The following is a 22,639-nucleotide window of genomic DNA, read 5'->3' as shown; positions in this document are numbered from 1 at the left end:
CCGCATGGCAAACTGTAGCACCAAATGAAAATAAATCTTTTCTTGTTATTGCTTAGAAAAGTGATCTCTCTCTTGCAGAAGCAGCAATAAATCACACAGTAACCCCCTCCCAGAACATCGCTACCTTAGCTCCAAGGTGTGAAATATCTGTCTACAGCTGCACCACTTTTGGTTTACACCAGCCATGCTGCCCCTTAGTAGTGGCCATCAGCAGACGGGGTGATCAGGGATCCTGCATCTACTGTGATGATTCATGTCATTGTTCTGCTGTGGGTGGCCATTAGTTTTGACCTCTCACGGGCTGGAACACTACTTACATAGAATCAGGTACTGTTTGCATTTACCATTTCTCCGTGTTGCATCCACTTGTATCATTTTAATGATTAGAGTCTCCTCCTTCCCTCCAAACTGATTCAGCCACAAGTTGTTGTACTGGAAGTCAGCCAAACCACAGGCTTAACCCAAGGAGTTTCCTACAGCACTCACCTGCCCTGTTACCTGTGTATTCCTCTGTCCCCAGGGAAAACCAGCTCCTGGTCCCAGCCAGGATCTAATGTGCAGCAGTCGGTTCCAGGCCAGCTCAAGCAGCAGCAGTGCCCTCTCTGCGTGCTGGCTGCACTGGCAGATGCCTGAGCTCATCTCCAAAATCCATCCACACTTTCAAGCTACAACCAGAAATGTTTTGACATGAGAGGGTGAAATACATAAAAATAGATCTGTTGGATTCTTTCAGTATTAAAGCTTCAAAACTTTGAGGTTTTGCTCCTGCAGAGAATTCACTGAACTTTGGTCCCAGCAAACCCCAGCGAAACCCCTGGCCCCAGGCAGGAGGAAGAAAAGAATAAGGCAACATACTGGAAAATAAACTAGAGATTTGTTTTATCGCATCCCTACCCATAACATGGGAGGCAGCACTGCTCCATCCAGCACTAACCTGTTCAAAACCTGTTGGGACCAAAATACTAATGCGCCAGAAAATAAGGGGGCAGGGAAGGGAGGGATGCATCCAGACTGTGCCACTTCTTCAGAACAATATATTTTCTGTGCAGTGCCTTTGAGATGGAGCAGGTCATGTCCCCACTGGAGGCTACAGGGAAGGCACCCCAAAGCCAAGCTGCCCCAGGCACCTGGCCCCAGGGACAGGACCAGCTCTTCATCTGCAGAGAAGAATTCTTTGGGTTTTTTCCTATGAAATCTGGTATACAATCTATCAGACTGAATGTTTTCTAGTGGTAATACAAAATGCCTGCAACAAATTGATTTTGCTGCTCCCGTATTTATTATTCAGGCAGAGCTGCCCCTAATTAGATAATATTAGATTTCTTGGCTCACACAAAGCAATTCAGAAATAAGACTCTCATTACTGAGGGGACAAACCATACAGAAACCAGGCAGGGTTTAATAACGCAGAAAAATATCAAAGGCAGAAAGGTTTTAATTCTTAATAAGTAGATCCATGGGTTTCGGTAACCAGCACTCAAGACTTTTTTTTAGGGTCGCTTTTATTACCTAATTAATTAAAGCCTGACCAATAAGATAGATTAATCTAATGGGATTGCATCTTGTATTAATAGCAATTCTAATTAATCACCAAACTGGAACATTCCTCACCCAATGAAGAGAAATCTTTCTTGTGTTAAGCTAGAAAAAGCACTGAGGAAAAAAAAAAGGGGGGAAGGATGGGCTGAGCAGGTTTTATGTCCCCAAAATGGGGCTTGGGGAAGCTGGGAGGTGAAGGCAAACCTGCACCTCTGCCATTGAGTAGGACATGTGTGATGTGGATTGGGACATACATAAAACACCACCCCCTGCCATTGCAGGTCTGGCCTCACCTGCACCGGATGAACACACTGGCAAGCCCCAAGCTTTGAGTTTTACTGTTTTAGAGTCTCCGGGGCTTTTATCAGGCAGGAAACATGAGCCTACAAGCAAACAAACAGGCAGGCAAAATGGTGCGATGGCTGCTGCAGAGCACCCTCACGCCTCATCCAGGTCCCTTTGCATCCCAATAGATCAACCCAGCAAAAGCCATGCACTTGCTCTGCTAACAAGCAGGTACCCAAAATATAAATACCCCCTCAGTTCAGGATCACCAGGATCACACTGCAGCACACGTCACCCATGAAAGCACTCTGTATGTTTTTAGGGCTAGGACATGCTTACAGACAAGGTCTGTTTGTTCTTTCAGCATCATGCTGATTACTAAATCCCTTCCCTGGTTCAACAAGTCCTGGTGCTCATTTGTGATGTGTCAGTAGCAAAACAAATTCAGGTGCAGTAATCCTCCAGACCTAATAATTGTGTGTCAACAGAAGTGAAAGGCTACATTTTTCACATTCTGAATAATACATTTTTAATGGCATTTTCATTTATGAAGTTTTGAAGTATTTCATCTAAAACCCCTTTTCATGGTCCCCTCCTCGCTTTGCCTGTGTGTTGTGTCTCAGTGTCCCAGGATGTAGGCAGCCATGGATAAACCAAGACCATACCAAAACACAGGGGACCCTATATCTTTCTCAACATCACTGTGATCGCCATTAATACATGAACTGCCTGAACTTCAATGAATCTCAAAACTAACATCAGACCCGCTGTCTTTCACCTTATTGCACATTTTCAGCCAGTGCCAGATGCTGAGATTTCAAGATGTTTTAAGAAGAGCCATCTGAGGAGCTGAGGAGCCATTAACCTTATTAAAGCGTTCCCCATTAGAAGCTACTTTACAGCTGCTGCAGAGCCACAACACCGATTATGCTGATGTTTGCAATTAAAGGGGAGTTTGCAGGATTTGAAGGGCTGCAGTCCTGCTGCAGTGCCTGGGGCTGCCCCAAGACTCGGAAGAACACCAGGTTCAGACCCAGTCCCTTCTGTACAGACATCACCACTTCCTGCAGCCTCCATGGTCACCATGAACATCTTGGCTGGGTGAGGCTGGAGGCACCTCTGGGGTCATCTGGGCCAACCCTCTCCTCAAACAGGCCCATCCAGAGATGGGTATCTGGGACCGTGATGGGATGCCTTCTGAGCATCGCCACAAAGAGGAGGGAAGGTGCAAAGCACCCATGCAAAGAACTGACCTGACTCATACTATCAATTCCCGCGAGGAAGCACAGCCCCATGGAACCTCCCAGCTGGATTTCAAACATTTGCAATATCCTCTCAGAAACACGAAACAAGGAAATGGGCTGTGCATTCACCTGCATTTCCTATTAAACAGTTTTCCACATCAACGAGTTGAGCACAAACAGCGCTTCCAGCCCTCAGTCTGCCAATGTTTGAGCCAAGTGCTCCATGTCCTTCTCCCGCTGCCTGCTAGGGGTGATGACAGGTATTATTCAAGGCTCTTAGCTGAAGACTGGGATGCTGCTATTGTTTAAGCTTCTCATGGTTTGGCAGCTGTCAAAATCTGAGGCTTTGGGAAAGCTGCCCTTCCAGCTGCCCCGCAAAAATGATGAAGCTGAAAGCCAAGCTGTAATAGATGCAGCAGTGAGACTCTTCCACCTCCTCCAAGGCACAATTGCAACCATGCCACAATTTAACTATTTTTAGGCATTTCACCTGTTTTAAATGAAAAGTGTCAGTTCCAGTACCCTCATGGAGCTTTTCTCTGGGGTTTTTAGAGGCCAGTGCCCACCAGCTCTGCCTGGTGGCTGCAGCAGCAAGGAGTGATCAGCACATCACTCACACACAGCCACCCCAGCTGAGATGCAAGGGACAGGATGGGCTCAGCAGGCAGCAGTGCCAAAGCCCTTCACTTCCAGCCAGCACCTCCACTGCTCACTGGGAGAGCAGCCTCCCTACGTCAGTGACCTGGTGAGTGTAAAAATGCCAAAGTGTCACTGTTCACACAGCTTTGCATTGTATCACGCAACCTGCTCTGTCCCAGTGGGCAGCAAAAGACCTCAGCCTGTCAGCCTTCAGTCATTGTGCAATCAGGTGCAAAATGCACTGGCTGGGGTTTATACTGTAGAGGGGGGGGGAAACGCTAGGGAAAAACAACCAGCCTCAACTTGGATCTGATTTTTCTTTCACAGGATTAGGGATTAATTATTCTTACTACACCCTGCAAAGTACCATACTGCTTAATGACACCACATTAAGATGGCAAAAAGCCTGTTGATGTGCATATAAAAAGCAGACCCAGGCTCTGCTGTGGTGTATCAGCACTACACACAGCTGCGGGTATGGAAGGAAAAGGAAAGGAGGAGCAATCATTTGCAAAGAAAATATAAAAATCTGTAGCTATAGCATAATTTGTTTTTTTCATTAAGCAAGGGGATATTTGTTCTATTAAAAATGCTTATTTAAAAACTCCTTTCAGAGTTCATTTTTTCTCCTGAAGGCTGCTTTAAAAAACAATCTCCGCAAAAAGGAGGAAAAAGCAATATATTTCAAAACAGAGTTTTCTATTTCATCTGAAGTTAACGAAATGCAGCTCCTTGACATAAACCATATAATGCCCGATTGCTGGCAGTACTGTTAGAGGATGAAGATAATGATTCGCAGTACTTTTCAAGAGCTATTAATGCTAAGAATTACTTGTTCCACCAAATGAACATTATAAAAAATTAATAGTATGCAGATTGCCATTATTGCAAAAGCCCCAGGGCATTAATGGCAAGGAATCTCAATTATTCCAAAATATTAATAAAGCATTTTTTTTTCCTTAATTCCCTCCCTTTTTTCCCCCCATGACCCTCTTTCTCTAAACTGTTTTTTCCACTGTTTTAGAGCACCTGCCTCAAGTGATCCTGCCCTTTATGATCTGCCTCTAACAATGTACAGGGACACCCACCACGGAGAGCTCTGCCAAGGGAGCGGGCAGGGTGATGTCTGCTCCCCATGGGCAGGGGATGCTGCTCTCAGCCCTGCTAATTGCTTTTCCTGGAGACCGGAACACCGGGCTCCTTCCCAGATCTGATAAATCCACACATGATCAAAAAGCAAAGGCTGTGGCTGGTTCCAGCTCTCCCAGTCAACCCAGCCACTGGTGCAGCTCCCACCCTGTCTCCAAAGCCATTGGCACGGCTTGTGCAGTTCTCAGGAGGTCAGAGCATCTTCATCAGTTGTGGCTGGGCCTTACCTATTTCATCCCTATTAGCACTGCCTAAATAAACAATGACTTTACAGAACTTCATAGAGTTACTATTTTAAGAATCAAACCTGCTGTCTCCTGGAAAATGGGAGCAACCAACTCTCATCATTGGAACACCAAGTTGTGCTAATGAGGCTGGAACTCTCCCAGGTTGTCAACTTCTACGGCCATGCAAAACTTAAGGCAGCAAAAATTGCATTATCTTTTGGAAAATAAAGGTGGGTTTCAATATAATCTTTCCAATCAAATGGCTTTCTCATCAGTGTAAGTTAAGTGGGGACAAATAAGGCGAAAGTAGTACAAAGCGGCTTTAAGCAAACACTTGCTGGTCTCTGTTAGGCGAATAAACGATGGAAGTGTTGATTGGCAAAACAAAATTTCTCTCTAAAGGAAGTTTCAAGCAATGACAAAAATAAATGTCTCCAGGGGATGGAAGAGGTGATTTTCCCACTCACGTGGGTAGCAGCACAGTGAGGAAGCAGTGCGGCTGGATGGGCTGGCCGCAGGACACATCCCTGCCGTTCACGCCCATCTTTCCTTAACACTTCGCAGCTCCCCCCGAAGGAGAAGCCGTGCTCCACAAAGCCATAAAACTACATTTCCCGACACTCCATTTCAAAGATACGAGGGCTGTTTTACTGCTCTACGACAGAAATCTCCAATCAGTGGCACAAGAGTGGTCTCTGGTGGAAGGAGATCAGATCTGCAGCGTTGCCACCAAGCACACGGGAGCCCAAGGCAAAGATCTTTGGCTACAGATACCGGCAGTCACTTCTTAGCCCTAATACTAGGTTAGCCTGATTCATTATACCCTCAAAAAGCGAGTTCACACACACACTTTTGGACTTTAGATCTTTTATCACGTACAATACTACCGTACTCAAGTCTGCCAGAAAAACCAGGACGGGAAGAGTGGCTTTTTTGAGGCATTTTCTTAAATGTGAATTAGAAGAAACTGCAGTCAAAACACTCAGTCTTGACTTCAGAGCTGTAACACACTGACCAACCACCTGTCCAACAGCGGATTAGGAAGCAAGGCAAGATATGGACAGCAAATAGTAGCTGAGGGCATTGACACCACTAGTAAACATACAAACACAATGGGAAACATTAAAGCTCAGGTTCTTTCCCCAGAATTAGATTTCAATCCATTTGCACTCACTTCAGAATTGACACTTAGAAGTCTAAACCCAGCAAAAGTAGTAGGAAATGTGCAAAACACATCATCCTCATCTAAAAATTCAGAGGAACTTCAAACACTGCAAAAATCCAATCACTAATGATCAATAGACCTTTCCTTGTAACTTTGAGTTTGATCAAGACAGACAACAGAAAATGTCCTGTCAGCTTCAACAGGCTTTGAATCAAGACGACAAACCAGAAAACAGCAGAAGATAGAATGTCAATCAAAGAGAAAAAAAGAAAATCCAGGAGAAATAAAAAAAATATCACTGTGCTATTTCCCAAAGTACAGTTATCCACAGACCGGGAAGAAGTTCACAGTGCAGAATCCTCACCTGCATTACACTCTTCACAGACCAGCTTAAGCAAGCCGTTATCAGGAAACACCAGCAAGTAGGTCAGTACTTACCCAGACTCAGCTACCTGCTCACAAGGCCAACAGCTTGCTGCTGCCACATTTCCTTTCTTCTTTCCACATCAAATCACCGCTTTTGGAGTAGGCTGTCCCTCCAGCCATTATGCAGGGAGAATGAAGGGGTTGAGGGGCAAGCTTTTTGTTTTGGGAAGTTCTTCTCTAGTTTTCCTGCAGTAAGGAGCCCTCCCTTGTTCTAACTAGATGAAAACCCAGCATACATAAGAAGGCATCTCATGTCTAGTAATCAAGGCAGATGAAGCTGGCAAGAGAGGAAGCACTTCTGCAAACCATTAACTCATTTTCCATGTTATTGCAAGGGCATAGCTGAGAAGTATAATTTCTCTTAGGGAATATAAAAGCTATTTCTTGCACACCTCAACTATGTTTTCCTGAGCTAATCAGGTTTAAGGTGAAGACACAGCCAAGCTATCCTTGGAGACAAAGAATTGTCAAGTTCTGGTTGAGACAGCCTCTTTCCTCCTCCCCAGAATACCCAGCAGTATGCCTAACCTCCGACAAGTAAAGTACAAGTCCTTACAAGTAATGGTATTTGCTGTAACAGACAGCAACACTTAGCAGCAACAGTTTATCACTAAGGCTGGCTCACAGAACAAGAGGAATTCCCAGCCACCCAACCCTCTGCAGCAGAGTCAGGGACTTCCATTCTTTCCACACAGCAGGACTGTCAGAGACACCTACAACAGCACCAGAGAACTCAGCAGGGACTCTTTGTTATTTCAAAGAAGTAAAGGTCTTGAGCTCCTCAGATTGGCCAAGTCACAGAGGACTTAAATGAGAGCCACAAATCTGCTTGCACACAGGCTTCAGGTTATGCCTTCCTTTACTCACCCCTACTCCCAGTTCTACTCGACTGTTGTTTTCCTGATTGGTGAAGGGCAAAGATCAGGTATACACACTCCCCGTGTTTGGGAAATCTGCAAGCTTCACAATGACCTTACAAGAACTATACTATGAGAAAAACACACACAAAAGTGGTCAAATACACTATTTTTTAATGTAGATTCATAAAATTTAAGCTTGGTGTTGAAAATTCAGGACATTTCATGAAAAGCATTTGGTCCTCTTAAAGATTTCCCATCCACAATTAAATACTTCATGGAAAAACAACAATTAAGCATACATCGCATTTGTAATTAGGAAAAGTTGATATTGCACATTATACCAAGAAATACGAAAGTCTGTTTCAGCAAGTTATTCCAGCAGTGTTACCAATTTCATTTTGGTATCATTGACTTACACAAAAGGTTCAATTCTAGTGTATAGCATGTGCCCGACCATTATAGAGTAAAAACATATCAAAGCATTTTTAAAACAAAGAGGAAGAAAAGTTGGCTCTGTAAAGAATCCAACATCTTTTACCACGGAGTCAGCACCAGTCTCCTTGTAGACAAAAGCTGCTCCTATGAAAGATGACTGATCACCTTCACCTTGCACAAATTCCAATGAAGTTTCTAACCATATGTATTTGGCTGAAGCTGACCATACACTATTTGGCACTGTAACTAATGGTCCAAGTCACTAAGGGCTGAAAGGCTGTGATACCTGGCAATACTGTTCCATTTTAGCTACCTATCACTCTAGTTCTGGTGATACACAAGAAGGGAAAATCACGGTGGCAGAACAGTTGCACAGCTTCATTACAGCCGTGTAATTCGCTGAGGACAACTCTAAAGCAGATTTCTGTACATAACACTCAGCTGGAACCCTCACCAGGGCTCAGGTGTTGCAGAAGGCACAAAACACTGAGAGGCAGTTACAAGTGCAAATGAAATGCACATTCAGAGAGCTTAACTGCAAGGCAGGGAAAAATCATGACCAGCAGCCACCAGCACACCTAGGGCAGCATCCGTCACGCCATCACTTTAAATGCCCAGCTGCGGAACACTGCATTAGGCTTCCAGGCTACCAGGTACTTGTCATTTTAGAGCTACAATTAGATCTGGCCCAGTAGCAGCATTTCAGAAAGCCCAGATATGTTTGCCTCCCTCAGTCAGCAGAAAGCACTTCCCTTCATGCAGCCTCCTGCACTTCTTTACACGATGACAGACTGAAGTGTACCTGCATGCCCAGGCAATGTTTACTGGTCAAGAAACTCTACCTCGAACCTCTCCAATACCTCTTTGGATCGTTAACACCTTGAATTTAGGTTTTGCTTTTAAACAGGCAACTAAGACATTCCAGTAACAGGTCTGCAAAGCCAACTCTACAGGAGTTGGAACTGCAGCTGCCCCAAACATCAAGGCAACTGACTACTGTAATGTTTTGTGAAATCTTATGGTTCCCTCTCCCCCCTCCAGCCTTCCCTCCCATTCAAACACACGCAGTAAAAGTAAGAAAACACGATTGGTATTTTTTTGCCTGAATACAAGATCCAACTATAATGGAATAGGAGAATCTACAACAAAGTCCCTGAGATGCATCTGTACACTAAAAGATTCAAACAATAACCTCTTCATAACGCCATATTTATTAGAAATGCTTTGAGTTGCAACATCTGGTTGATGAAAACCGATGTTGTTATAAGAACGTGAAAATACAGCAGACCAAGTTTGCCCTTATGTTTAAGCCTTCATTTAAAAATAATTAACCCAACAGTAACATTCAGCTACTTCAACTGTAGTCAAAATTAAAAAGCATGTAAGCAACAGGGAGTCACTAGAGAAAAAAAAAACACCACCAAAACCAATAAAACCCCAAATAACTTTAGAGTAAGTTGTTTTGGCCTCACTTAGTTTTCAATCCTTAACAACCCTGCTTGAATTTAACTGCTCTCTTCCTGGAAGTCTATAGTTATTCCTCAAACATAACTGAGCTGCAGTTCAAGAAGCTGGGATGCAGCAACAACAGGTTCTCACCATTCCTCACTGGAACCGGAAGGCACAGGTCACAGGTACACTGCACAGGTAGCACAGCAGTCAGCACTGGCAGCTGCTGTACCCACAAACTCATTACAGTGGCATACACTAAACTATCTTGTGGCACAGGGAAGTTGGCACAATGCAGGCTCAGACCTCTACCTCCATCTCCAGGACGATGCAGAGGCAGCCCTCTTACTGACTGCACTAACACAGAGAATAAACTCAGCCCAGATTAATAAAACTCAGAAACACTCTGGGATGGGCACAGAGGCTGAAATTGTTCCAGTCTCTTAAAAAAAGAGAAGCCATCTCATACGCAAGTTACTTTGGGATCCACTGTATTTTGTAATCAGCTGATCAGAAATACTTTATCCATTTTCCCAAACAAGCTCAATTTTTCCTGCTACAGAACAAAATTTAAGGCACTAATATATTAATGCTGACAAGAATGTGGAATAGTTTGTTCTTCATGTACTGTTATACCGGTTCTTAGCAGCATCTGTCTGGAAAAGGCACTAAAAACATGGCAGACAATGCAACTTTTGGAACTTCTGCTCAGCTAAGCAAGTTAGCTGCTTGGAAAGCTAAGTGGCAATTTCCCCTTCCCTCCCAACCCATTCCCCTATAAAAAAAAAAGGCACCTGATTTGTTTTATTACTGGTTTCTACAGCTACAGGCTCTTGCGACTGTGCAGTTCCATATAACTGAGGAATGTCATGACTACACTGATAGCTTTTTACATGATCAGGAGTTACATTTTCAAGATACTATTCCAGATAAAGTGATGTTTTGTTTCAGCAAAACCCATTACCAGTGGGCTCCTACCTGAGTAGTACTTAAGGTTGTGTATTGCTAGTCAGAATAACTCAATAGTTAAAACTTGGTGTAAGAAATTGCACTTTCCCATTCCTTCCCCAATCCCAAAATCATTTGAAATTAAATACTAGACCCTTTTCTAAAGGGACATTTGTAACACAGCTACAAAGAGGTAGCTAAGTGGCACATGCCATTTTTTTTTAAGCATATTCAGCCTTCATTTCCAACATTTTGCATAGGAGGTCTTAAAGAAATCTCTGTTCAGGTGGCATGTGAAGTTACCGCAGTTCAGAAGACTGAACTTGTAAGGGAACTTGATCTCCCTTCACGTCCATAACTGAAAACTAACAGGCATGGGAAAAACCCAAGTGACTCAGCATATGCAGGTGTGTAGCTGAAGAGGAGAGGAATGTCTACAGTCAAATCCCATGCTCCTCCTGACATACAGTAAAAGTTACTCTGAAGAACCATTCAGATCAAGCCCACCATTCGATCAATCTGTCTCATGTAGTTACTCTTCAATGGCAGCAAGTATCTCCTCTCATCAGGAACTCTGTTACACTGTTAACAAAATCAGAATGTGTGAAAACAGGCAATCCCATACCTTCCATAAGCATTTCAGCATCAGCAACCCTACATTTCCTCCCAGTACAGAAAACTGTACCCAATAGAGCTTTTGTTCCTCACTTTCTCTTGCTCTTTGCAAACTTACCAGCACAGACCACATAAATGAGCAGCAAGTGTTTTCCCAGTGCCGGCTGCAAGCTTCTAAATACATGCCAAACTACTGCAGCTTGTTATTCAACTGAGCCTTCCTTCACTATGACAACTGTGAACATTTAAAATAATGCTCTTTTTTTTGCAGGACTGGGGGGAGGAGAAAAGGAACCATGCTAGAGCCTACTACCAGAGACTTAAAAATACTGTTGTGTATTAAAAGCGTATCTGTTTTGGTTGGTGATAGGCACTGGATCCATAGCTCTGCACTCAGTTGATGCCAAGGTAATAAAGGTCACCTTTACATGCCTCAAATCCATTCTGAAGGAAGAAAAGTTTTGTTTAAATACCCTCTCTGCTTTTCTCTCTCCCCATCACAGCAACACTGGAAAATTTGAAGGGCAAAGAACAGGTGAAGGAAAAAATAATAGGAAATAAATTAACAAAGCACAAACTAATTGCTGCAAAATGCTTAAAAGGGACAGGTTTCACCTTCAACATAATCACTCTCACATTATCCTAATCCATTCTTTCCGCTACTTAAAGTGTTTTTCACAAGGGACCTTCTCACAGTTGACATTTGTAAGGCAAACAACTGCTGAGCTTTAAAGTAACACTTCCAAATGGCTCTTTTCCTACTGCCTAACCCAGTTCAACATACATCCCTCCTCCAGCCACACAACCAGAAACAATCTGTGCATTCCTTACATTAGAGCTGAAGTTGACTGCCTTTAACTCATTAGGTTTAATTTTTTCTGAGCCGTCCTCTTCTCCAGGGAGGATGTCTTGCCACAGTGAGTTACGGAAACGTTCATCCACAGACACAATATGCCCCTCAGTAGTAAACATATACTTATTTCCAGATTTATGCACTGGATTTTCTTCATCAAACAACTAAACAAGAGATAGGAGAGACAGCTACAGTATGCACGTAACATTCCTCACATCCCATCAACATTAAATTACAAAGGATACACTCATGCATTTGAAGGATCAAGCAAAAAGCATACCTCTTAGTACTAAATGGCCAACTACTGTTAGAGCAAATGGAAATAGTTTTAATGCAAGTGATTTATTTTAGCAGTTAAAAGGGGAGAGGCAAAAGAAAGACTTCTCACACAACTTAAACTGCCCTTATTTTTCTATGCTGCACTATACAGGCATTGCTGGGCTGGCATTCACTATTTCTATTCAGTCACAGATTTATTCTCTTTTTTGCAGTAAAGGAGACTGACTGCCAGATCCTGATGGGGAGGAATGGGAGGCTGCTGTGAGGCAGGCAAAATGGCTACAAGTAACAATTTAGCTCAAAACTAAGCAATAGATGGAAGAGTACCCTTGAAATGAACATACACGTACCAGATATAAGTATTTACATGTTTCACTGAGAAAAAAGCTCTCCATTCGATCTTCCTTTGTCTTCTCTACAACATGATGTAATGTGGCATAGCCACACCTGCCAAATTTAAGATTAGTTTGAGTTTAGTTCCTACACATTCTGTTCTTGAAGAGTTCCTTCAATATCCCTTAACTTCAGACCACTCCAACTGTCACTAGGGGTGAAGTTAAAATGAAACAAGTCTTTTTTACCAGTAAGCACTGATTACTGCTTTCCAGTGTTCTGATGAGACTACAGTCATTGACCCTATGGTTCACCCACTCCATTGTGCAGATTTGTTAAGAGCCTCTCAAAGAAGCAAGATACTCTCACAATACCCAGAAGAAAACAGGGAATTTCCCCATTCTGAGCACATGGGAAAAATCCAGCTCTGGAATCCTGGTCTCATAGAATCATAGAATAGTTCGGGTTGGAAAGGACCTTGAGATCATCTAGTTTCAACCTCCCTGCCATGGGCAGGGACACCTCACACTAAACCAGGTCACTCGAGGCTCTGTCCAACCTGGCCTTGAACACCACCAGGGATGGAGCGTTCACAACTTCCTTGGGCAACCCATTCCAGTGCCTCATCACCCTCACAGTAAAGAATTTCTTCCTCATATCCAATCTAAACCTCCTGTGGTTAAGCTTGAACCCAGTACCCCTTTTTCTATCACTACACTCCCTAATGAAGAGTCCCTCCCCAGCATCCCTATAGGCCCCCTTCAGATACTGGAAGGCTGCTATGAGGTCTCCATGCAGCCTTCTCTTCTCCAGGCTGAACAGCCCCAACTTTCTCAGCCTGTCTTCATACGGGAGGTGCTCCAGTCCCCTGATCATCCTCGTGGCCCTTCTCTGGACTTGTTCAAAGTCCTTTATGTAAAGGTTTCTTCCCAAACTACCCACTCTTAACACACACACACACACACACACCTCTCCCCCCCCCCCCCAACTTAACATATGAAGCTTGTAATTCTTTCAGTCAACCCCCTACACAGCACTTGAATGCCATTTAACTGCAGGTCGGTACTGGTGTACACTCTCCTATGGTTAATACAGACTTGTCTACAAAATCAGTAAATACCAATAGTTGAATAAAAATTCGCTATCTTTCATGTGAGTCTCTCAGTATTACAGTCAGGATTCACTGCTACTGTCTTGAAATGAAAGCCAATATGCAACAGCATCTGCCTTAAAGGCCATCCTTCCACTTTAGTTATACATCACGGGCCCATGATGTGAGAAATATTCTTGCAGGATCCATAGAAAAAAACACTTATTAATTTACCGGTTTTCAGCAACTGATCAACAGTGCATTTTGCAAAGTAGTGATAAAATTCTTAAGCCATAAAGTTGTCACTGGACTGTAGTTTCATTTTGAGGTAAGACAGAAATCATTACTCAATCAATAAATCACCACTTGTGGCTTTCATGGGTTTTCTGGTTTACATACATTTGGCAGATCAGATTCTATAGAATATTTATATAATAAAATATATGTGCATAGCAGTGAGAAAAGACAATAGAACATTGAAAACTGACTTTGCTTTTGTATATTTTTCCAAACTCTGCAGAATATCCATCCCCACATGAAGGTAAAACGGGTTCTTTGTGGCCTAAATAATGAAGACAGACAAGAGTTAATCAGCAATTTCAACAAAGGCCTAGTATTATCAAATTCTCATATATTATAGTAAGCTTATCTTTATAGGAACATGACTTAAGATTACTGTCTGCAAGTTTCTCACATCTGCTTTAGTGCAAATACCAATACAATATGTAGTAAATTCAAACATTTTGGATAGCTTTCTCGCAGCCACAGTTATTCTACTTTAGTGTATCTCCTGCCAGCTGGAGACTCTGCCTAGACTACATAGCAAGGAAAGCTATTACATTTACTTCAGCTATTTCTGTTAAGTCACAAGTCTCCACCTTGTAAAAATCTGCTAGCAGTTTCTTTAAAAGGTCATTTAGCCTCCTTTTTGTCTGTCCTATAAGAAAAGTGTTACTTTTAAAGCAAACAACACAGGAACTACAGTGCATAACAATCTAGTGCCTAAACGGAGACCTCCGTATAAGAACAGGCAGACCCAAAGCACCAGATTTTAGCAGGCCAGAGGCTAGGGGCAGAAAAAGTGACTTTCTGAACAAAGCCATTTTTGCCAAAACATGAGGTATAAGCGCAGAAAAGTCAAGTACCTGATAAAGAAGATATGTGGATTCCACTAACTCTGGTCTTAGTGGATAAAAGGGAACATCCGGCGCCTGCAACTGCCAGTTGTATCTTTCTGGGAGAGCTCCGTATCGTTTCCATATGGCATAATAAAAAGCATGGAGACAAATAGCATCTTCCACATCTCCTATCAATACCTAGGCACAATAACAGCCATAAACATGCAGGCTTAATACTGCAAGCCAGCAAATTACTTTTCCCTCTGTACAAAAACATGCTATATAATAAAACACTCCCCTCATAAGGTGAGACAAAAAATCACCAACCCTCTCCCTCCCCCACAAAAGAAAGCTAATACAGTAGTTCCATTGCATCAAAAGCTCTAGCAGAGCTCAGCCTCACAGCATAGTATACAAATGCTAAGGTTAAATGAAAAAAGACAAAAGTATTTCAAATCTAGTAGGCAGCAGGCCAGGCCTTCCAATATTGTTATGCTGATGTAGAAGCTGAACTGTTCTAAAACTGCCTTATCAGAACAGCCAGATGTAAACCTGCAGGTTGAAGCTCATCTCAAGAGATGCTTAGATTCATTCCCAGCCTAGGATTAGAATGGGCCTTTCTGACACCTCTCTACTGCATTGTGCTGTCCTGAACAGAATGGAAGTTTACCTGTAGTCCAGGAAAAAATGCTTGCAAAGAGTCAATCCACGTGTTCATCAGCTGTCCTGTGAACATGTTCACGTTAACGTACAAAGGAGGGTCACCTTCACCTTCATTGCAAGCTTCTCGACTGCCAAGTAACAATAAGCACATGTAACTATTCACTGTTCTAGAAGAACACAGTGCACATTTCATTCCACAGCACTGCCACCAGCAAAGAGAATAAGCCACACATTTGTCATGCTAGGTTCAAACCCATTTTGAAAAGAACAAAAAGGTCAGTCATGCTCACAGACAAATTCATTCATAAAGGTATGGACATCATATCCTAAAGTTACGTCAGCAGAATCTCTACCAGAAAGTCATGGTAGGCAAGATCAGGCCTTAAGAATTACTAAACCAACCAATTTCATATGTTTCCTTTGCAGTTCTACAGCCTTCTCTCAGCTTCACATTTACTAACTTGGATGGTAACCAGTTTAGCTTCTTCACACCAATGACCATGGAGTGAAAGGAACATTAAAATTTATTTCCACAGTGACTACCGTGGAAATAAGATACTGTTTTTTTTAAAAAAAAAGAGAACACTGATTTCTAGAGCATGCCACAAAACACTATACAATCATATCTCGCTCTGGGTCACTGCTTAAGGAATTGATACTCATATGAAATAACATACCCTCTTCTTAAGTGGTTCTGAATGTTTCGATAAGCATCATTGAACATCTCCAAGTCTTCCTTTTCTCCAAAGAGGATGTAAGACTTCAGAAGGTATTCATAGAAAGAATCTGACCCTGCTCCCAATCCACTTTGCTTTCCAACCCAATGACCAGTTTGAATATTCACGACATTTCCTTTCAGAACAGACAAAAAAGTTAAGACTAAAGTTGACAAGTACAGCACAGAAATCAAGAACCAGCACTCAGAAATATTATCTTCAAAAAGTCCTGAGAAATGATCAAAGACTACTATCAAAATGACGTGTTAAGTGCATTCATTCAAGGACCTAGCACACGCATGCAGTTGGTTTAAGTACTTTTAGTCATCTGCCAATCCAAATTATATTAATGGGGATACAAATGCAAGAACCTCAATTTCATTTCCCAGTTTCACAAAAAAATGTGTCTTTGGAGACTTGTGTTCTAAGAACTCATTAAGACACTTCATTTTTCTTACAAAATTACACAATGCCATTTGATCAACACAGACCACAAGTACACAGGGAGAGCATGACTTAATAGCTACAGAGGAAGCAGACTGACAAGGTTTATGATACGTCAAAGAAACTTGTAGCATGATGGCATTCTGCTAAAGGAAACTGAGGTAGGTCAAAACATGGAGCCAGTCAATACAGCAGCTTATCAGAGGAGATTACCTAGCAGCCCAGTGTTATTGCTCCTGAGACTCCAGAGTGCTTTGACGGCTCTCCTGGCCACCCACTCAAACGTGGAATCACCAAGCAGCCTGCTAAGGATCCCAAATTCCACCAGCAAGGAACCAGCTCCTGCAGTACAGGTTTCATTATTGCTGTCTGGAGGTACCCCATTCTTCAGATTGACCTGTGAAGAAGGTAAACAGAGTGCAAACAGTGATAAGGCAGGCTGCACCTCATGCAGTTGTGCTCTCATCTCCAGTCTTATATTTATTAGAAAGCCTTTCAATTACATTTTGCAATACGTAGCATGCAAGGTGTATATATTTAGAAAGCCAGAGTATCACTGCTTGGTTAAAAAGCTTTCCTGAAAAAATCGTGAAATTCATCTTACAGCTTTAACATTGTGCTTAATGACAGCAATCCTAACTTTGCCCCTCTCTTACCTGTTCATCATCCCAAATTTCAGACCACTTTTTCATCATTTCTACTAAACATTCAAGTTCTTCCAAGGGTGATGGCAGTGCTGTTCCCCATCTTTTACTGCTCTTGAAACCAAGAGTTTCCTCACTGAACACTCCTGAACTTCCCCATGCAACAAAATGTTGAAGAGAAATTACACCACCCTCAACTGATTTACCAGACTTTGAATAGAAATGAAAGTTCATGTTTCTACAGGCTGACAGGTCTGGAAGAAAAGCAATGCTGCTGTGCTCAAAAATCAAAAGCAGTCAGGTAAGTGCTAACTAGTTCAGTGCTGTTCCACTAGAGCTGACATTCTTCTCCTTGCGAACTGTGTGTTCAAGGAAAAGGACACGGTATTCAAGAAGACCACAGTGGGATTGAGTGCACCCTCAGCAAGTCTGTCGATGACACCAAGCTGTGTGGTTCTGCTGATATGCTGGAGGGAAGGAATGCCATCCAGAGGGACCTCGACACGCTTGTGAGGTGGACTGATGCCAACCTCATGAAGTTTAACCATGACAAGTGCAAGGACCTACACCTGGGTCGGAGCAATCCCAGGCACAGCTACAGGTTGGGCAGAGAAGAGATTCAGAGCAGCCCTGTGGAGAAGGACCTGGGGGTGTTGGATGATGAGAAAATGAACATGAGCTGGCTTCAGTGTGCGCTTGCAGCCCAGAAAGCCAACCGTATCCTGGGCTGCATCAAAAGGAGCGTGACCAGCAGGTCGAAGGAGGTGATCCTGCCCCTCTGCTCTGCTCTCGTGAGACCTCACCTGGAGCATTGTGTGCAGTTCTGGTGTCCTCAACATAAAAAGGACATGGAACTGTTGGAACAAGTCCAGAGGAGGCCACAAGGATGATCAGGGGACTGGAGCACCTCCCGTATGAAGACAGGCTGAGGAAGTTGGGGCTGTTCAGCCTGGAGAAGAGAAGGCTGCATGGAGACCTCATAGCAGCCTTCCAGTGTCTGAAGGGGGCCTATAAGGATGGTGGGGAGGGACTCTTCATTAGGGACTGTAGTGACAGGAGAAGGGGTAACGGGTTAAAACTTAAACAGGGGAAGATTAGATTGGATATAAGGAAGAAGTTCTTTACTGTGAGGGTGGTGAGGCACTGGAATGGGCTGCCCAGGGAGGTTGTGAATACTCCAACCCTGGCAGTGTCCAAAGCCAGTTTGGAAGGAGCCTTGGGTGACCTGGTTTAGTGTGAGGTGTCCCTGCTCATGGCAGGGAGGTTGGAACTAGATAATCTTAAGGTCCTTTCCAACCCGAACTATTCTATGATTCTATGATTCTTGAGTACTCAACTTAGCAAATTATAAATTCCAAGCCCAGTATAACAAATACTTCAGATTAGTTTTATTTTATCACAATTATCTTAGAACCAAGTCATTCTCAATAGTTACTTTCCCAGGCTATTTACCTTCAAAGTATTTCTTATTAACCTTCTTACTGACAGCAGTGTTTGTCACTGCATGAGATATAACGGAAGAAAGCATGGGGCAAGGGCACATTCCAACCAAACAGCACAGAAACAAATGACTACTGACCCATACAGAACAATACAGAGTGAAAGAACAGCCTAAAGAAAACATTTACTAGGCATAAGGAGCCACTTATAAGGTCCATGTCACCATAACTTAGCAGTTTCCCCCTACACCTTTTTAATGTCATTTCGAGCAGGTTCAGTACCCCAGCATACATATACAGGTACACACAGGGCACAGAATTTGAGTTGCAGGACAGGTGAATTACTGCTTTTAGATTATTTCCCCACTATGTTCCTGTGCTCACTTACCCGAGGATATGGAATTCCAGTTTTGGTGTTCTCAAAGGCTGGAAGTAATCTCACTGCTAGGTCATGAGCCATATGCAACAGTTCATTGTCATAATCCTTAATGGTCATATCACCAAAAGGCTGTTTGGTATCTGTGATTATTATGTGGGCAGAAAGCAGGCTTCCCAAAACCCTATGGGAAAAGGAAAGGATCTTCAGTTTTTAAATGTGATCTGAACCTAGCTCTTCTGATCTGAACCAAGTAGCTCCTTACAACATACCAAGTGTGTTTGTGAGCAAAGACTTCCTTGCCCCTGCAAATGGCAGTAAAGTTGTTATATAAACTCAGTATTCAGAAAAAAAGAAAGTTTAGCCAAGGTAAGCAGCAATTAAATAAAGACTGTTTAAGACATTCAGAAAATTAAGCCATTCAAAATCAGACAGTATCTTAATCTCATCTCCAAGGAAGACAGGCCTATTTTTTGCTTAAAACAAAAGTGAAAGCAAACAGCTCCACAGAAGAAAACAAAAACAGAGTATCTGTTTTTCATGAAAGGTTAAAAACCACCTTATTTAAGGAATAATTATGGGGCAAAGCCTACCAAAGACATTTTTATTGATGATTTTACTTGGTTTCTGCCATATATGCACACCAAGTCTTTAAACTTGTCATCGATTTAAAGACAGAAACTTAAGAGCCACATACCTGATTGTTGCCTCAAAAACTTGGACTGTTGAGTCTTTATCAAATGAAACTGTGTCAATCACCAACTTCACTGCTTTCTGGAATTCCGAGGAGTTTCCCATTACCTTGATATAAAAACAAGGCTATTTTATTTAATTGCTTCAGAAGAGGGTTAGGAAACAGAATGACAAGTTTACATTTTAGACCAATAAACATATTAACTAGACACAGAACTGAGTATTGCAAGCTCCTACTAAAAAGACTTTCTGGAAGTTACTCATCCTACTGACATGTAAAAGTTCATTTTTAAGAAGTATGTGAAAACAGGGAAATCAACAGGTATATTTTTGTCTGTTTTACCAACCTATGCACTCACATGCTCTTCCACCCCCAATACTGGTCTTTTGGGTGATCTTTTAGAGCATAAGTCTACTCTTAAGATCTAGCACATTGAGTGTTTTAAACTGCTTGAACTATCAGCTTAATAGTTCAGTTTAGCTTAAAAGGTAACACAGTTTGCAGAACAATGAAGCCTGACTCATTTATTTGACCAGTGAAGACCAGTCTTTCTGGCTTTTTACTCAACACTGCACACCCTGCCCAATAAGTTCCCCCATGCCAGTTTTCTTTAGGTATACCTTAGCAATTAATTTCCACTATATCTAGAGATAGACCCAGCTTCAAGGAAACAGGAGTATGGAAGAAAAACACAGGGTCCCGCTTGTATTAGTTCAGGTATGGGTGGGTGTACAGAACTCCCGAGCACTTTAACCATGTGCCAGCCTGCCTGCTCTTTCTGCTACCCAGACCTAGCAGGAAAGCATTCGCATGCTTGATCTGAGTAGACAAAGAGCTAAGTAGGCATTCTCCATGCAGAAGCTTCCAAAACACATGAGACTCTAGGAATCAGAAGTTTTATAGCTGAGAAAGTTATGTACTGTCCCAAAAGGTATGGATGGGACACTGAGCCACTGGTGAATGAGCACAGGAAGGCAACTGTTCAGCCAACACACCACACCACCTGCCACGCAGCATGGATCCCTACCCACTGCTTCAGTTAAAACCAACTTCCTGCTTTCAGTTCTGTTCAGTTAAACAGCTGAGACCTCCTCCCTACAGAACTGCAGTTCCATGGTAGCAACGGCAAGTATTCTGTAACACAAAGAGAGCATGCACACACCACCTTCTGCACAAGAAGAGAGAAATGCACTCTGGATCCAGTGCATCAGTGACACTCCAGAAGGCCAAGAATCTGCCCTGGCTGCAAAAATGAGAGCAACAAGCACCCGTTTCGAGGATTAACAGAGCAAATGAAACTCATACATGCCAAGAAGCATCCGGGATTTCACATCGCTAAAATCTCCCATCGACCCACTTGAGCCTTTCAGATGTTAATATCCATATCCCACCAAGACACGGCTTTCCGACTTTAATTAGCAGAAGATTTACTCTGCGGCAATGCATCCCAGCTACATTAATGCACCTTTGAACTGATCAGCAAAGTTCAGAGCGTCCCGAACTTCCCTGGGGGTTAAACTTAACGGGGGGACCAAGGAGCCTTCTCGTACAACACAGCAGGGCGGTCGCGGATGGATGGACAGACAGACAGAAGGAAAGAAGGCAGCGTTCCCTGCAGGAGCAGCGCCCACCCTCCCCGGCCCCGCCGCGGACTCACCGCCAGCGTGTCCAGCGCGTCGATCAGCGTCAGCGAGTAGTTCCCCAGGACATCGTTGATGTTGAGGTTGGAGCTGGAAGGGAAGAACCGGGCGTCAGGCCCGGCGCGCCTGGCTCCCCGCTCCCCGCCCCGCTTCCCCCCCCCGCCACTCACGGGTCCCGGCGGTCGGGTCCGCGGCCGCGGCAGTGCAGCGGATCGAGCTCGTCCCGGGGAAAGGCGTGCTGCATGTAGCTGTCGTAGCTGAACACGAACATGCCGCGGGCGGCGTCGCGCAGCCGGGCCCGCAGCTGCGGCGGGAAGGCTCCGCTGTACCGCCGCTCGTACTCGTCACCCCCCGCCGCCGCCGCCGCCCCGCCGCCATGGCCGTCCCGCCACAGCAGCGAGCCCCAGTGCGAGGAGCCGGCGGCGCCGGGCGGTGGCGGAAAGGTGAAGGGGAAGCGGCGGCGCAGGCAGAGGCCGGGCGCCAGCGCGGGCAGCAGCGCCAGCAGCGCCTGCAGCGCCAGCCTCAGCAGCAGCAGCCCCAGCAGCACCGACCGCCATTGCATGGTCACCTGCGCGCCGCGCGCATACTTTAAAGGGGCCGCCGCTCCCCTCGCCCCGCACTGCAAACCCCACCGCGCTGCTCCGCGCCGCGCCCCCTTTAACAGCGGAAGGGAAACACGGGGCGCGGGGCTCCCATTGGCCGAGCCGGGACCGCCCGTCGGTCACAGGGAGAGCAGCGCCGTCACTCACGGGCGGAACCGCTGCGAGCCTTAAAGCGGCGGGGCGGGGCACGGGGCGGCCCGCGGCTGTCGTGGCACGGCCTGGCGGCGGGGCGGCCCCACCCGGAAGAGGGGTGAGGCCTGCGCCCGGCCCAGCCCCGGAGGCGGAGGTGGAGAAGTGGGGGCTCTCCGCTATCGGGAGTGCGGCGGAGAACAGGGAGAGGCGTTTTTCAACACCCCATCGAGTACAGTAACGTTTGCAACCCGGCCGTCCTGCTGCTGCACAGCCCAGACCCTCTTACCCCACAGGCGGCACCCAGCACCCTCGCCGTGACCAGCAGTAAGCGAAGTCTCGCCGGGGAGCGGTCCCCCATGTGTCAGGACCAGCTTCCCTCCTCACCCGCGGGAGAAAGAGGCGGGGAGTTCAGAGGAAGCCGTGCTGTGCTCCTGGGGTATGGAAGCGGGGGAGACGGAGGGGCTGACAGCTGAACTGCTCAAACAGCCAGATAGGGAACGGAGCAGCGGCGGCGACTACGGCGGCACCGCGCCCATGGTGAAGCAATGTTCGGTGCAGCGCTGGAAGAGAGCTAAGAACAAGCTCCAGGTATCAGAAAGCAGTATAAATAGAAAGCCTGACAAGGACCACTTGCA

General features: G+C 44.5%; 1 protein-coding gene across 1 annotated transcript; it reads right to left on the bottom strand.

Moving 5' to 3' along the window:
* Positions 1-7,685: 7,685 nt before the first annotated feature.
* On the bottom strand, positions 7,686-21,995 carry EDEM1 (ER degradation enhancing alpha-mannosidase like protein 1). Its single transcript, XM_062630398.1, has 12 exons — positions 21,441-21,995; positions 21,288-21,360; positions 19,634-19,737; positions 18,949-19,120; positions 16,691-16,874; positions 15,995-16,169; positions 15,325-15,445; positions 14,682-14,852; positions 14,025-14,098; positions 12,464-12,560; positions 11,813-11,998; positions 7,686-10,948 (listed from the first exon to the last, which is right to left on the bottom strand). The coding sequence occupies exons 1-12, from the start codon at positions 21,830-21,832 to the stop codon at positions 10,859-10,861; spliced, it is 1,839 nt and encodes a 612-aa protein (XP_062486382.1). The 5' UTR covers positions 21,833-21,995; the 3' UTR covers positions 7,686-10,858.
* Positions 21,996-22,639: the final 644 nt, after the last annotated feature.

Source organism: Pezoporus occidentalis, unplaced genomic scaffold (assembly GCF_034315485.1).
Source record: "Pezoporus occidentalis ecotype Australia unplaced genomic scaffold, CSIRO_AGI_Poc_V1 ctg35, whole genome shotgun sequence".
NCBI classification, from domain to species: Eukaryota; Metazoa; Chordata; class Aves; order Psittaciformes; family Psittacidae; genus Pezoporus; species Pezoporus occidentalis.
This window is presented reverse-complemented; position numbering and strand designations above follow the sequence as displayed.